The 12,513-nt window shown below is 44.8% G+C and overlaps 1 protein-coding gene across 2 annotated transcripts in view; it reads right to left on the reverse strand.

Moving 5' to 3' along the window:
- Positions 1 to 680: 680 nt before the first annotated feature.
- The window catches only part of rad54b (RAD54 homolog B), a 34,083-nt gene continuing 22,250 nt past the window's right edge, over positions 681 to 12,513 (reverse strand). For both annotated transcript variants that reach the window (XM_061217551.1, XM_061217557.1), the window contains exons 10-15: positions 9,279 to 9,569; positions 7,646 to 7,821; positions 6,373 to 6,634; positions 2,338 to 2,404; positions 1,568 to 1,768; positions 681 to 1,141 (exon numbers count right to left, since the gene is read on the reverse strand). In XM_061217551.1, the coding sequence (XP_061073535.1) occupies positions 897 to 1,141; positions 1,568 to 1,768; positions 2,338 to 2,404; positions 6,373 to 6,634; positions 7,646 to 7,821; positions 9,279 to 9,569 (1,242 nt within the window). In that variant the 3' untranslated portion in view covers positions 681 to 896. The remainder of the gene's footprint in view (positions 1,142 to 1,567; positions 1,769 to 2,337; positions 2,405 to 6,372; positions 6,635 to 7,645; positions 7,822 to 9,278; positions 9,570 to 12,513) is intronic.

A 12,513-nucleotide genomic window follows, 5' to 3' on the forward strand; every position in this document is an offset into this window, starting at 1 on the left:
AATTTAAAGTGAAGTTAAAGTTTGAAAACTTCTTCAGTTTATACAGTAAGTATTTGAGTTTGAAGAGAAAAATGTTGACTGCCACTTTTTTGAACAGATTAATATTCCTTTTCTTTGCTTCCTGTAAAAGAATAACAGACTTGATAAAATTTGTTAATGCTTTGATTTGGAATTGAATGTGTAATGTTTCCACTACATTTGAAATATGGAACTAAAAGCTATTAAAAAATATTTGCACATTATTCTTTTTATTTTTATTTTTTACATATTGCTACTTATTTGAAAACAACTGTACTTGGTCCCAAATAGGACACATGGGCATGTTAGAAATAAACCATGCTTTAGAAAAGTGCAAAATAAGTATAATGCCTGGAACTTTAATAGCAAAATTGCCAGTGCACTACTGTGATTATGATTCTTTGAAGGGTTTGAATCTTAATCTGCCCAGTGGTGAGAACAGGTTGTTTGACATACAGTAGACATTATACATGGCTGTAACAGTTGTCAAGAGATCTGTGCTACCTTGATGGCGTGCAGGCTTATGTTAGCATTAGGACTGATCAATTTAATTTCCTGTCTTTTCAGCAAATGCAATCATTTCACTTAAAACATAGGTTTTTGTGATTCATTTTGGAATACATTTTCATCCTTGCTCCCATAAAACCGCAGACATTCTAAAATCAAATTTAAGTTCAGTTATTTATTTAATGGCTAAACATAATCTCATACACTTCTGACAACAATAAGAAAATATGACAGCTATGAATGTTTCCATCAGTAAACATTCCAAAACAGTATTGTTTAAAAATAACAATTGTTTAATGTGTCCATCCAATACAGTCCTTGTGGAGAGCAATTTTAAGGCTTTCCAAATGAAGGCTATGGGTCTAGTTTTGTCAGACACGGGTGGAGCCTAGCATGGAAGGGACTTCCCCCTCGGCAGTGGTGCTCTGGAGGGCGAATGAGACGTGGTTCCTTGCCCTGTCCAGGTAGGCGTCGGAGAAGGAGGGGACCTTGCCCGAATAGTGTCTCCACTGCATGAGCTCTGACATGGTAAGGTGCTTCTGTGAGCTGCGCCTGTCGCTACGGCGACCCAGTTGACACGGCCTCTCCTCCACGGGTCTGGGCTCCTCAACTGGACCTGCAAACGGGCATCAATAAAAATATATATGCATCTCATTACCAAATTTATGACCAGAATGCCATTCTGAAAGTGTTTCATCCTTGAAATCAGTTCTAGGTTTCAGGGCAAAAGACATGACATATTGCAAATGAACCACAGAGACCCATCTGAACACTCTCAACACACTTCTGAGAAAGGTTTCAGATTTCTGCAGTGTGTTTGAGCAGAAGTGGACAGTCCAGGGGTCAGAAAGTAAAAGTCCATCTATAAACTCAACCAGTTGGTTTCACTAATTAGTACCTCCTGTCAGAAGAATTGTGCCATTTAGCAAATCCAGATGATTGGAACTAAAGACTGGGGAGGACCTTCATTTTCTGAACCTGAACTTTTGAAGGGTGTGGTGTGAGGGCGAGTAGAGGCACGGGGGTGGGTAGTCGGAGTTACCAGGCCGATTGCCGTCCCCATGGCAGCTGCAGCTTAGCAGGTCGTGGGTCACGCACTCCGAGTCCTCATGCAGGGTGAAGAGGTCGCGCAGCTCCTCGCTGGAGAAGCTGATGTGCTCGGCACATTTGGACAAGCCCACCACAGCCCCAGAGAGACCCTGCTTACTCACCTGCCTCTGGTAGATCTTCTCCTCTATGGTGCCTATGACATCACAGGAAGAAAAAAACATTGAAGTTAATAAAGCAACAGGCTGAGCAGTCTATATCTAATGACAAGCACAGGCTAGCAGTTTCGTCAGGCAAGCAGAACCTGTGCTGTCAAACTAGCAGCAGAGCTTTCAGAGCTTTCAGTTAACCCACAGACACTACTAGCACGCGTCTGAACCCACCACCTGTTGACATCAAATTGATGGTATGCATGCAAGCACACACGTAGCCAGCATCAGTACCAGTTTTGTAAGGTAAGCAGGATACTCTGAAGCCAGCTCCACTGTTTAATGGAATGATGTTTGGACCAAACCTGGGTTAAATGCATAATAGTTTTGTATTCAAATAGTTTCCTATGCTTTACTGAGCTTATGTTGTGTATTGGAACCTGTGAAATGCTCTGAAAAAGTGCAAACCCTGCCCTCTGAACCTCTTGGTTGGTCCAACTGCATCAGGCAAGATCAATTGAGCACAGAAAAGTATTCAAATCCAAAACATTTGGACACACGCTACACTTTTGGGTTTGTGTAACTGAGGTCCTGCGCTGGGGGGTGTGGCGCTGACCTGTGGTGAGGAACCGATAGATGTGTACAGTCTTCTTTTGTCCGTCTCTCCACACTCTGGCCATCGCCTGTGGAGAGGGGAGCCAAGAATCAAACCAAAGGCTCTGTTCACAGTCTGTCAATCATCTAGTGGGCACACTGACACCCGTTAATCACCCTGGAAACACGTTTGGAACCACCAGGACACTTCCTAGAGTTGGCTGTCCAGCCAAATTGAGTAACGGGGCCAATGGTCTGTCACTCTAATAGAGCTTGTTGAAGTTTGATCAAAATGCTTTTATTTTAGAATAATGATGAAGTTTGATTTAAATGCGGTTTAGTACTACAATGATAATATAAACAAGTCATAATGTTTAAAGGATCATTTTAATGCTTTTAAAATGAGTAAGTCCAGCAAGTTATTAAAACTGTGTCTGTTCAAACATATTGAGCTGTACAAGAGCTCTTTGTGTACAAGAGCACACAAAATACAAGGAGTACACTTAATCAGGTGTTGTAAAAGTTATGAGATTAGTTCCAAAATGTTTTGATTTAGTGAGTGCAGGCCAAGATGTGTGTATCTTCTCATGGAAACGTTTTGATTTCCAAGCAGTGTGCGTCTTCGCAGGGAAATGTTCTGATTTGGCCGGGTGGCCTGACTCATTGCAGAGATGAGGGGTTAACACAGCTCAGCTTTCATAGGGTAACAGAAAATATTAAGGCGGGTTAAGAGAGACAATTTGATGTTTGTATGACAAATGATTGGTTAGCTATATTGTACACTGCTCAAAAAAATAAAGGGAACACATAATCATTACAATGTAACTCCAAGTCAATCACACTTCTGGGATATCAACCTGTCCAGTTAGGAAGCAACACTGATTGTGAATCAATTTCACCTGCTGTTGTGCAAATGGAACAGACAACAGGTGGAAATGAGAGGCAATTAGCAAGACAACCCCAGACCATTTCCCTGTCCCTGGCTGATTTTTGGTCACTTTTGCATTTTGCCAGTGCCCTCACCACTAGAGGTAGCATGAGGCGGTGTCTGCAACCCACAGAAGTTGCTTAGGTAGTGCAGCTCATCCAGGATGGCACATCAATGCGCGCTGTGGCAAGAAGGTTTGCCATGTCTCCCAGCACAGTGTCAAGAGCATGGAGGAGATACCAGGAGACAGGCCAGTACACCAGGAGATGTGGAGGGGGCCGTAGGAGGACAACAACCCAGCAGCAGGACCGCTATCTGCTCCTTTGTGCAAGGAGGAACAGGAGGAGCACTGCCAGAGCCCTACAAAATGACCTCCAGCAGGCCACTTGTTTCTGCTCAAACTGTGAGAAACAGACTCCATGAGGGTGGTATGAGGGCCCAACGTCCACAAGTGGGGCCTGTGCTCACAGCCCAACACCGTGTAGCCCGATTGGCATTTGCCAGAGAACACCAGGATTGGCAGATTCGCCACAGGGTGCGCTCTTCACGGATGAGAGCAGGTTCACACTGAGCACGTGACAGACGTGACAGAGTCTGGAGACGCCGTGGAGAACGTTCTGCTGCCTGCAACATCCTCCAGCATGACTGGTTTGGCGGTGGGTCAGTGATGGTCTGGGGAGGCATATCCTTGGAGGGCTGCACAGACCTCCATGTGCTAGCCAGAGGTACCCTGACTGCCATTAGGTACCGGGATGAGATCCTCAGACCCATTGTCAGACCATATGCTGGTGCAGTGGGCCCTGGGTTCCTTCTGATGCATGACAATGCTCAGCCTCATGTGGCTGGAGTGTGTCAGCAGTTCCTGCATGATGAAGGCATTGATGCTATGGACTGGCCTGCCCGCCACATCGCACCTCAGACTGTCCAGGAGTTGACTGATGCCCTGATCCAGGTCTGGGAGGAGATCCCTCAGGAGAACATCCGTCATCTCATCAGGACCATGCCCAGACGTTGTAGGGAGTGCATACAGGCATGTGGAGGCCACACACACTACTGAGCCTCATTTTGAATTGTCTTGTGGAATTTCCACAGAAGTTGGATCAGCCTGTGATCTGATTTTTCCACCTTTTTTTTTTATTTTTTATTTTTTATTTCACTTGGAGTTTGCCGAGTGGTATTTAAAGGATTCCGAGAGCATGAGGAAAAAGATTCTCTGGTCTGAAGAGACAAAAATTTAACTGTGGGCAGAACTCCAGGCACTAAATCTGCCGAACACAAGGCGATGGTGGTGACAGCATCATGCTAAGGGGTGCTTCTTAGCGGCAAGGATAGGGAGACTGGTCAGAATTGAGGGAAGGATGAATGTACGCAACCTCAGACTGGGGCGATGGTTCACCTTTCGGCATGACAATGACCCAAAGCATACAGCCAAGACAACACTGGAGTGGCTTTGGGACAAGTCTCTGACTGTCCTTGAGTGGCCCAGCCAAAGCCCAGACTTAAACCCCATAGAAAATCAATGACCCACCTCCATATTTGACAGTAGGTATGAGCACTCCTTTTGCCACCAAACATGTCAAGTGTGTGTGGCCAAAACTTTGCATTTTGGTCTCATCTGACCATATCACTCTCTTCCATTCATAATTCCAATGAGGTTTGGCAAACGCAAGATGCTTGGTTTTGTTTATAGTGCTCAGAAAAAGCTTTCTTGTGTTAGTTTGTTGGTATGGAGGTAGTATTTTATGATTCATTTTGAGACTTGGTGACCTCAAGATGCAATCAATCCCTGCAATTCCTAAACTGTGATAGGGTTCTCTATGGTCTTCCTCACTGTCCATGGGGACAACATACACTTGCATCCTCTTCCTGGCAAGTTTGCAACCATTCCATATGTTTAACATTTTTTTTATTATTACCCTTACAGTGCCAAGTGGCATGTTTAATAATGAATGTATGTTTGAATTGACGGTTCTTTGGCTTTTCCCATTTTGAAGGATGACAAAGGGATTTTGCATGCTTGTTTCCTCATTTTTATACTCTAGTGAAATAGGAAGTGAGGAATACAATATACAGTGCAGTCCATATGTATTTGGACTGTAGTCTAGCACATTGGCTTTGAAATGAAACAACGAATAAGTTAAAGTGCAGACTGTCACCTTTAATTAGAATTAATTTGAATCCATGGGTTCTCAGCTGCTTTCAATCACTTCCTTAGTGAAGATAAAAGAAAGCTTTCAGTATCCAGTCTTGATTCTAGGGTTTTGATTGCCTTTGGAGTCAGCATGAGGCTCAGAGCCAAGGAAGCCATTATGAGGCTGAGAAATAAGAAAGGAAAAAAGTCAGAGCACATAAGTGTGAATGAAGTGTTCTGTGCTCTTGCTGCATTCAAGTGGGGGAGCTATAAGTCAACCTGACAAGCAGCGCCACCTGCTGGGCATTGCCTGCAGTGTCAGGCTCCACTGTGACCTTACAGCAGGAGTACCGTGGTTTATTTTACTGCAATTAAAACACTATTATTCAAATAAAGACTAATCAAAGTCATACTGTAAATCAACTGTAATCAAACTGCTGCAGCTACATTTAAATGAATGAGTGATGGAAACATTTGTCATTTCATAGTTTCAAAAGTGATTAGGCAGGTTTCTGATATGAAAAAAATGGTATCTTTATCCGTTTCCAGAGTCAAACATCTCCAGATACATTCATCTCACTTTCTCTGGCCAGTCACCTCCAAATCATTTAGTAAGGTAAAGGCAGCCATCTTGCACCGGGGATCTTCCAGGGCCATTCAAAGAGTTCAATTTCCCAAAACTTTATTTGTAAATATATGAGACTCAAGTAAAAGTTCAGAAGACACAGTAGATTCAAGATTTCTGCCTTCATGCTGAATGGCAATGCGATATCTACAGAAACATTTAATAGAATTAATTAATGCACTGAAAAATAAAGCACATTCTTTCCACATTAAAAAAGTCACCACTTTCAAGGTTTTCAAAGACCCATAGGAACCGTTCTGATTATTGATGGACACTGTTCAAGGATCAGTATTTGAGGCAGAATCAAGCCCATCTTCCATAGGCTGTGACCTCCCTCCTTGCTCATATTGCTGCCCCCCCCCACCACCCTCACCTGAATGTCATTGGCCGGGTTCCAGTCAATGTCGTACAGGACCAGGTGGGAGGCGCCGACCAAGTTCAACCCCACGCCCCCAGCCTTGGAGCTGAGCAGGAAGATGAAGTCTGTGGTGAACCTGCCGTTGAATCGGTCCACCAGCTTCTGCCTCTGGGCCACAGGCGTCTGTCCGTCCAGCCTGCAGCAGCTGTAGCCCAGGTGAGAGCACATGTCCTGCAGTACGTCCAGGGTCTGGGTGTAGTTGGACACCAGCACCACCCTACAGACCACCAAAGATATGCATGAATTGGTCCCTGGGTGCTGCACTGTGGCTTAATTAAATTTAATCTAACATTAGGAACAACAAGCACATGACTAGGAGAGACCAGTCTGACCACACGCCACAGACTTATAAAGGGACAAGAGTAAACTGGACTTAAACAAATAATCAAAATGCACCAACTACAACATGACCATTGATTCCAAAAATGAGAGGAGAAAACATTTTCACAATATGAACAATAATTAACGTCAAAGATCAAGTTAAAAATGAGATTATCCTAAATCTTGTTTTCACACTTAAGACCTACTGGTAACCATCTTTTAAACTGGAGACCTTTTTTTTTGTAAAGAATCTAAATCTGTAAAATGTATCTGAATGTAAAACATATTACAGATATGGCTCACTGGATTAAAGCATCTAGGGCAAACATATCAGCCTGGAGTTGGAGACTCAAACAGTATAAACTTCAGTACAGAGTGGCCGGCCCTGGTCCAGGGTCAATGAGGCATTGGTGTTACACAGCAGATTATGGTCATTTAAAGCATTGGTGTTACACAGCAGATTATGGTCATTTAAAGCATTGGTGTTACACAGCAGATTATGGTCATTTAAAGCATTGGTGTTACACAGCAGATTATGGTCATTTAAGCATTGGTGTTACACAGCAGATTATGGTCATTTAAAGCAGCTCATTACAGTTAACTCACCTCACTTGGATTCGTAGGTCTGAACTAGGCTGATTTTCAAGTGAAAACAAAATCCACCCGTCCTGCAATTCTCCAGAAGCAGGGTTTTTCATGACAGCAGTACAGTGTGCATGTGTGGGGCTGCTGGTTCTCCCTGGCTGGTGAGCCTCAAGTGTCTAATTCAAGTAACTGCCAAGGTGCAGCTTCTGGAACAACTCAGTTGAGTCTTGATCTGACAGCAGTGGCTGAGACTGCTTTCAAACTGTGGATTTGTCCAGCTTCTGTCCCTAGATGGACATGTTTGAGTAAGGAGATGGCATACCTGTCGGAGGGGCTGAGTTGGCGGATGGCAGCCAGCAGATCTGCAAGGACCAGAAGTTTTCCGGAGTCGGCGATGTTCAAGCCTCCAGTGGAGTAGGCCTCAGGGAACAGTTCCCCCAAGCCTTCATACAGAGAGACCTCTGCTCCAGAATCTTCCACCCGTGCAGCTTCCTTCTCCTGCCACACACACACACACGCATACACACACACACATATACACGCACACACACACACACACATATATACACATATACACATGCACACACACACATACACATACACATATACACATATACACATATACACATATACACACACACACATACATACACACACACACACACACAGACAATCTTATGTGAAACAGACAGATTTTCTAAATGAGGAGTCTCTACAGTGTGCTTGTGGTACACAGTCAGGCCCATAAATATTTGGACAATTTATATTCAGATACAAGTTATTTTAGCTGTCTACCACAGTACAAGTAAATAATGAATATGAACCTAAAGTGCAGACTTTCAGCATTAATTTGAGGGCATTTGCATCTAAATCGGGTGAACGCTGTAGGAATTACACAATTCCATTGTTGACCACACATCTATATATCCGTGTCATTAAAAATGCCTCATCAGAACTACAATTTTCAGTATCAATGAGGTTTGGCTTGCCATCATTCTCCCTTTCCAAGTCAGTTAAGTACTGGCTTCATTTTGTACCACAATATGCTGGAAAGAGAGTGGTCAGTTTCTGACCCCCCGCAGGTCAACAGTCAGCTGCTCAACCATTCGAGGATCAGATCATCCGAGGTTCTTATTCTTATCATTCTTAATCTCAATATAAAGTGCAATTCAATGTGACATGAAGACTGCAGGCGCTTTACAAAACCTTTTAAATGCTCTAAATGGTCACAGCTCTTATCAAGAACTGCAACCTGCCCTTGACACACCAGCACAGGGAAGAAAGCTGCATTTAACTAGAAGGTGAAGCACTTTATTTGGACAAAAGAAGCCTGTAAGCCTGTAACTGTTAAAGGATGAAGCCAATCATGCCTCCGGCAAGGACAGCCAGATAATTAATCACGCTTGACCAGCAAAACCGACTTTCGGTGTGGGACTGAACCAACAACTATTTTAAAAATGGTACACAACCATACCATTTGGGATGGAATATTTGAAGAGGTTAGCAACAAATATCCCTCAGAAAAGGAAGCCTTCGGTGACTCCATTAAATGTAAAGAATGTATCATATGCAGGGGCTTAATCAAAACAATACCTTCCCTGCCAGAAATGTCTATTCAGACTGGACTAGTGTGGAGTTGTTGTAGGTCAGGGGCGTCAAACTGAATTCCCAGGGGGCCGCAGTGTCTGCGGGTTTTTGTGGTTGCCTTTCAATCAGCTGTCAATTAAGGCCTTGAGAACAAGGTGTGTGGATTATTTAGCCAATTAAAGACTTGAACCACAGGTGCCGGGAACAACCCGAAAACCAGCAGACACTGCGGCCCTCCAGGACTGGAGTTTGACACCTGTGTTGTAGGTAAAAGAGTCCGGGATCCGGAAAAATCACTGAATGGTGTATTCTGACGGGAATACACCATTCAGTGTATCTACAATACACCCCGAATCTCTGCCCCATACCTGGACGGTGGCGTACAGTAGGCCAGGGTGGTTGCAGAGCTTCTTGAGGGCCCCGATGCAGGCCAGGTGCGGACTGTTCTCCAGCGCCCCCTGCAGGCAGGCGCGGACCAGGCGGTGGGACAGGAGGCGGCGGTACAGCTCCAGCTGCAGGGGAGCGGGTCGGCAGAAGACGGTCCACTCCTGCTTGGCTGGCAGGTAGCGGCTGATGATCTCCTGAGTGCGGCGCAGGATGAACAGTCCTGTGAGGCGGCCCAGCTCCGCGGCACGCTCCTCTCCCAGACGCCTCTCCTCCTGCACAGAACGCCAGTCATTTTTGGATTAGGGGACTTCTGGGTGTATTCAAATACTAGCATAAGAGACAGTTTCATGACACACCAGGGTGAAATGGGTCTTTCTATTCAACTCCTACTGAAACATGTGCTGACCAAAACATACAAGCATATGAAACAGGTTTTCCTTTAAAATGGTCAGTAATATTCAGGAATTTTACTGATTTGGCAAGCCCATTGTTTCCATCTCATAATGGCTTCCTTAACTGGCACAACTCTGGTGCTCATCTTGACAAACAGCAATAAGACTGTAAAGGCAATCAAAAGCCTAGAATCAAGACTAGATACTGAAAGTTGTATTATACCTGCACTAAGGAAGCAATTGAATACACCTGACTGATTATAAATAGTAGAGAAGCCAACTGTCTAATTACTTTTGGTCCCCTAAAATGGGGGGACTGTAATCATTACACGGATCACCCAATATGGATGTATAAACCCTCAAATTAAAGATGACAGTCTGCACTTTAACCTCATATTCAGTGTTTAATCTCAAATCCAATGTGCTGGAGTACCAGAGCCAAAAGAACATAAATTATACCACTGTCCAAATATGTACAGACTGCACTGTATGATATCAGACTGGCACATTCCCACATGCTGGCGCCACACACCAATCAAATCTACTTCCTGTTGGCCTGTATAACACATTCTGTCTGAACCCCATTTATGAACCCAAATAGTATGCCCTGATTATTTGAATGAATGTACACTTGTACACCATGTACACTTTCAAAAAGTGTCACATGACAAAAAGGTAAGGTATTGCAGGATGTTTGGCAAGCGAAGACCGCTGGGGAGGGTTTGGTTGTCTCTATGGTAATGAGACGTCAAAACATGGGGATGCCAAAGGTAGGTAGACATCAGGCACCCTTTGGTGAGAGTTTCAGAGTAGTCCAGCATTTGGGTGTTATATTGTGGCACGCACATTGGGGCTGCTCGGTTATGTCACAAATCATTATTATTTTGGTCAATTTATTGAACATTTTTCAACAGTGGATTTCCTTGAACTTTAAATATAATTGAACAGAAAAATGAATTAATTTGATACATTCGCTATATTAATAAAAATATATAATATATACAAATAAATTGGTTCCCTGAGGCCACAGTGATGTTTTGCCCTGTGTGGCCTTCGGGGAAGAAATGCAGTTTGGAGACATTTCTTCTTCATTTTGAAATATGCGTTGATGTAATGCACTGTTAGTCTAACGTAATGGCAGAATTAGAAACGCATACGCATACGTCACGCATACGCAGCGGAAGCGAAACGACAAGTCACAGGTATTCTGTCACACCAGAGGCATTCTTCTACACTTCTACTCGACACAGCTGTCTTTAGCGACATGGTTTGCAATCACTCGTACAATTTTTTTATATTATTTTTATCCGATTTTTTTCCCCTTTTTCTCCCAATTTGGTAGCCAATTGGACCCCGTCTGATTCAATTAGAGCCAGTATTAGATACACCGCCCACACCCCGTCCCTCGGCGGCCAACGGGAGAGCGACACGCCTTCTTCAAGCCGTCTCGCCTCCCAAGCTGTAACCGTGATTCCGAGGCGCCCGAGGTGCTTGTTTTTGTGCGGCAATCTACTAACCCTGCCAAGTCCCTCCCTCTGGAGCAGCGAGCCAATTATTGCTGCTCCACGTGAGCCGGCCAAACTTGGCTTTTTGGCAGGACCGAGAATCGAACCCCGGTCCCCGGTGTGCAACTGCAGCGAACTGCAACCGCGAGTCTGCTGCGTCTTAGCCTGTTGCGCCACCGCGGCTCCCCACTTGTACAATTTTAATGAAACTTTTTTTAATATCACGATTACCTTTTTAAAGTCTGCTTGCATGTTAGATACAGTTTAAAGAAAGCTACTTTACTCCTATTTGCTGTAGATTCATGTTTTTTGCGACATGACATATTATTATATTAGCCTTATTGAGACATTTCAGTTTTGACTTTAGGTTTCCAGGACGTTCGACAACCTCTATTGACTCTGTGATGAAGGATAGAAACATACAATAACTATATAAACATCTCTATTGGCAAATAAGACTACATATTTTGTTTTAACATATTTTTCCCTGAAAGAAAATACATATACAAGGCATCCAAATGAATTAAATGGGTTACATCATGCAATATCTACTGCAACAGGCAGCAACTTCACCCCGCCGTTAAGGTGGGCTGGAGGTTGTAGTTTGAAAATCGTGGTGCTTTTCCTTCTTGACAATGAACTTTCTATATTTCATCATTCTCAAGACTCTCGGGTCTCACTATGTTTATGTGCATTTACTTTAAGTTGACTGGCGATTGGTTTTCGTGAAGCCAAGAGGACGACACCATACTTTTATTTGGGCTATGCATTTAAATAGATGCGGAAAAAAGCACTAAACATGCGCCGAGCGCACCGCTATGGGGCCGAACACACCGCTATGGGGCCGAGCACACCGCTATGGGGCCGAACACACCGCTATGGGGCCGAACCCACCGCTATGGGGCCGAACACACCGCTATGGGGCCGAACACACCGCTATGGGGCCGAGCGCACCTCTATGGGGCCGAGTGCACCTCTATGGGGCCGAACACACCGCTATGGGGCCGAACCCACCGCTATGGGGCCGAGCGCACCGCTATGGGGCCGAGCGCACCTCTATGGGGCCGAGCGCACCTCTATGGGGGCGAGCGCACCTCTATGGGGGCGAGCGCACCTCTATGGGGCCGAGCGCACCTCTATGGGGGCGAGCGCACCGCTATGGGGGCGAGCGCACCTCTATGGGGCCGAACACACCGCTATGGGGGCGAGCGCACCTCTATGGGGCCGAGCGCACCGCTATGGGGCCGAACACACCGCTATGGGGCCGAGTGCACCTCTATGGGGCCGAACACACCGCTATGGGGCCGAGCACACCGCTA

Source organism: Conger conger, chromosome 1, assembly GCF_963514075.1.
Source record: "Conger conger chromosome 1, fConCon1.1, whole genome shotgun sequence".
In the NCBI taxonomy this organism is placed as follows: domain Eukaryota; kingdom Metazoa; phylum Chordata; class Actinopteri; order Anguilliformes; family Congridae; genus Conger; species Conger conger.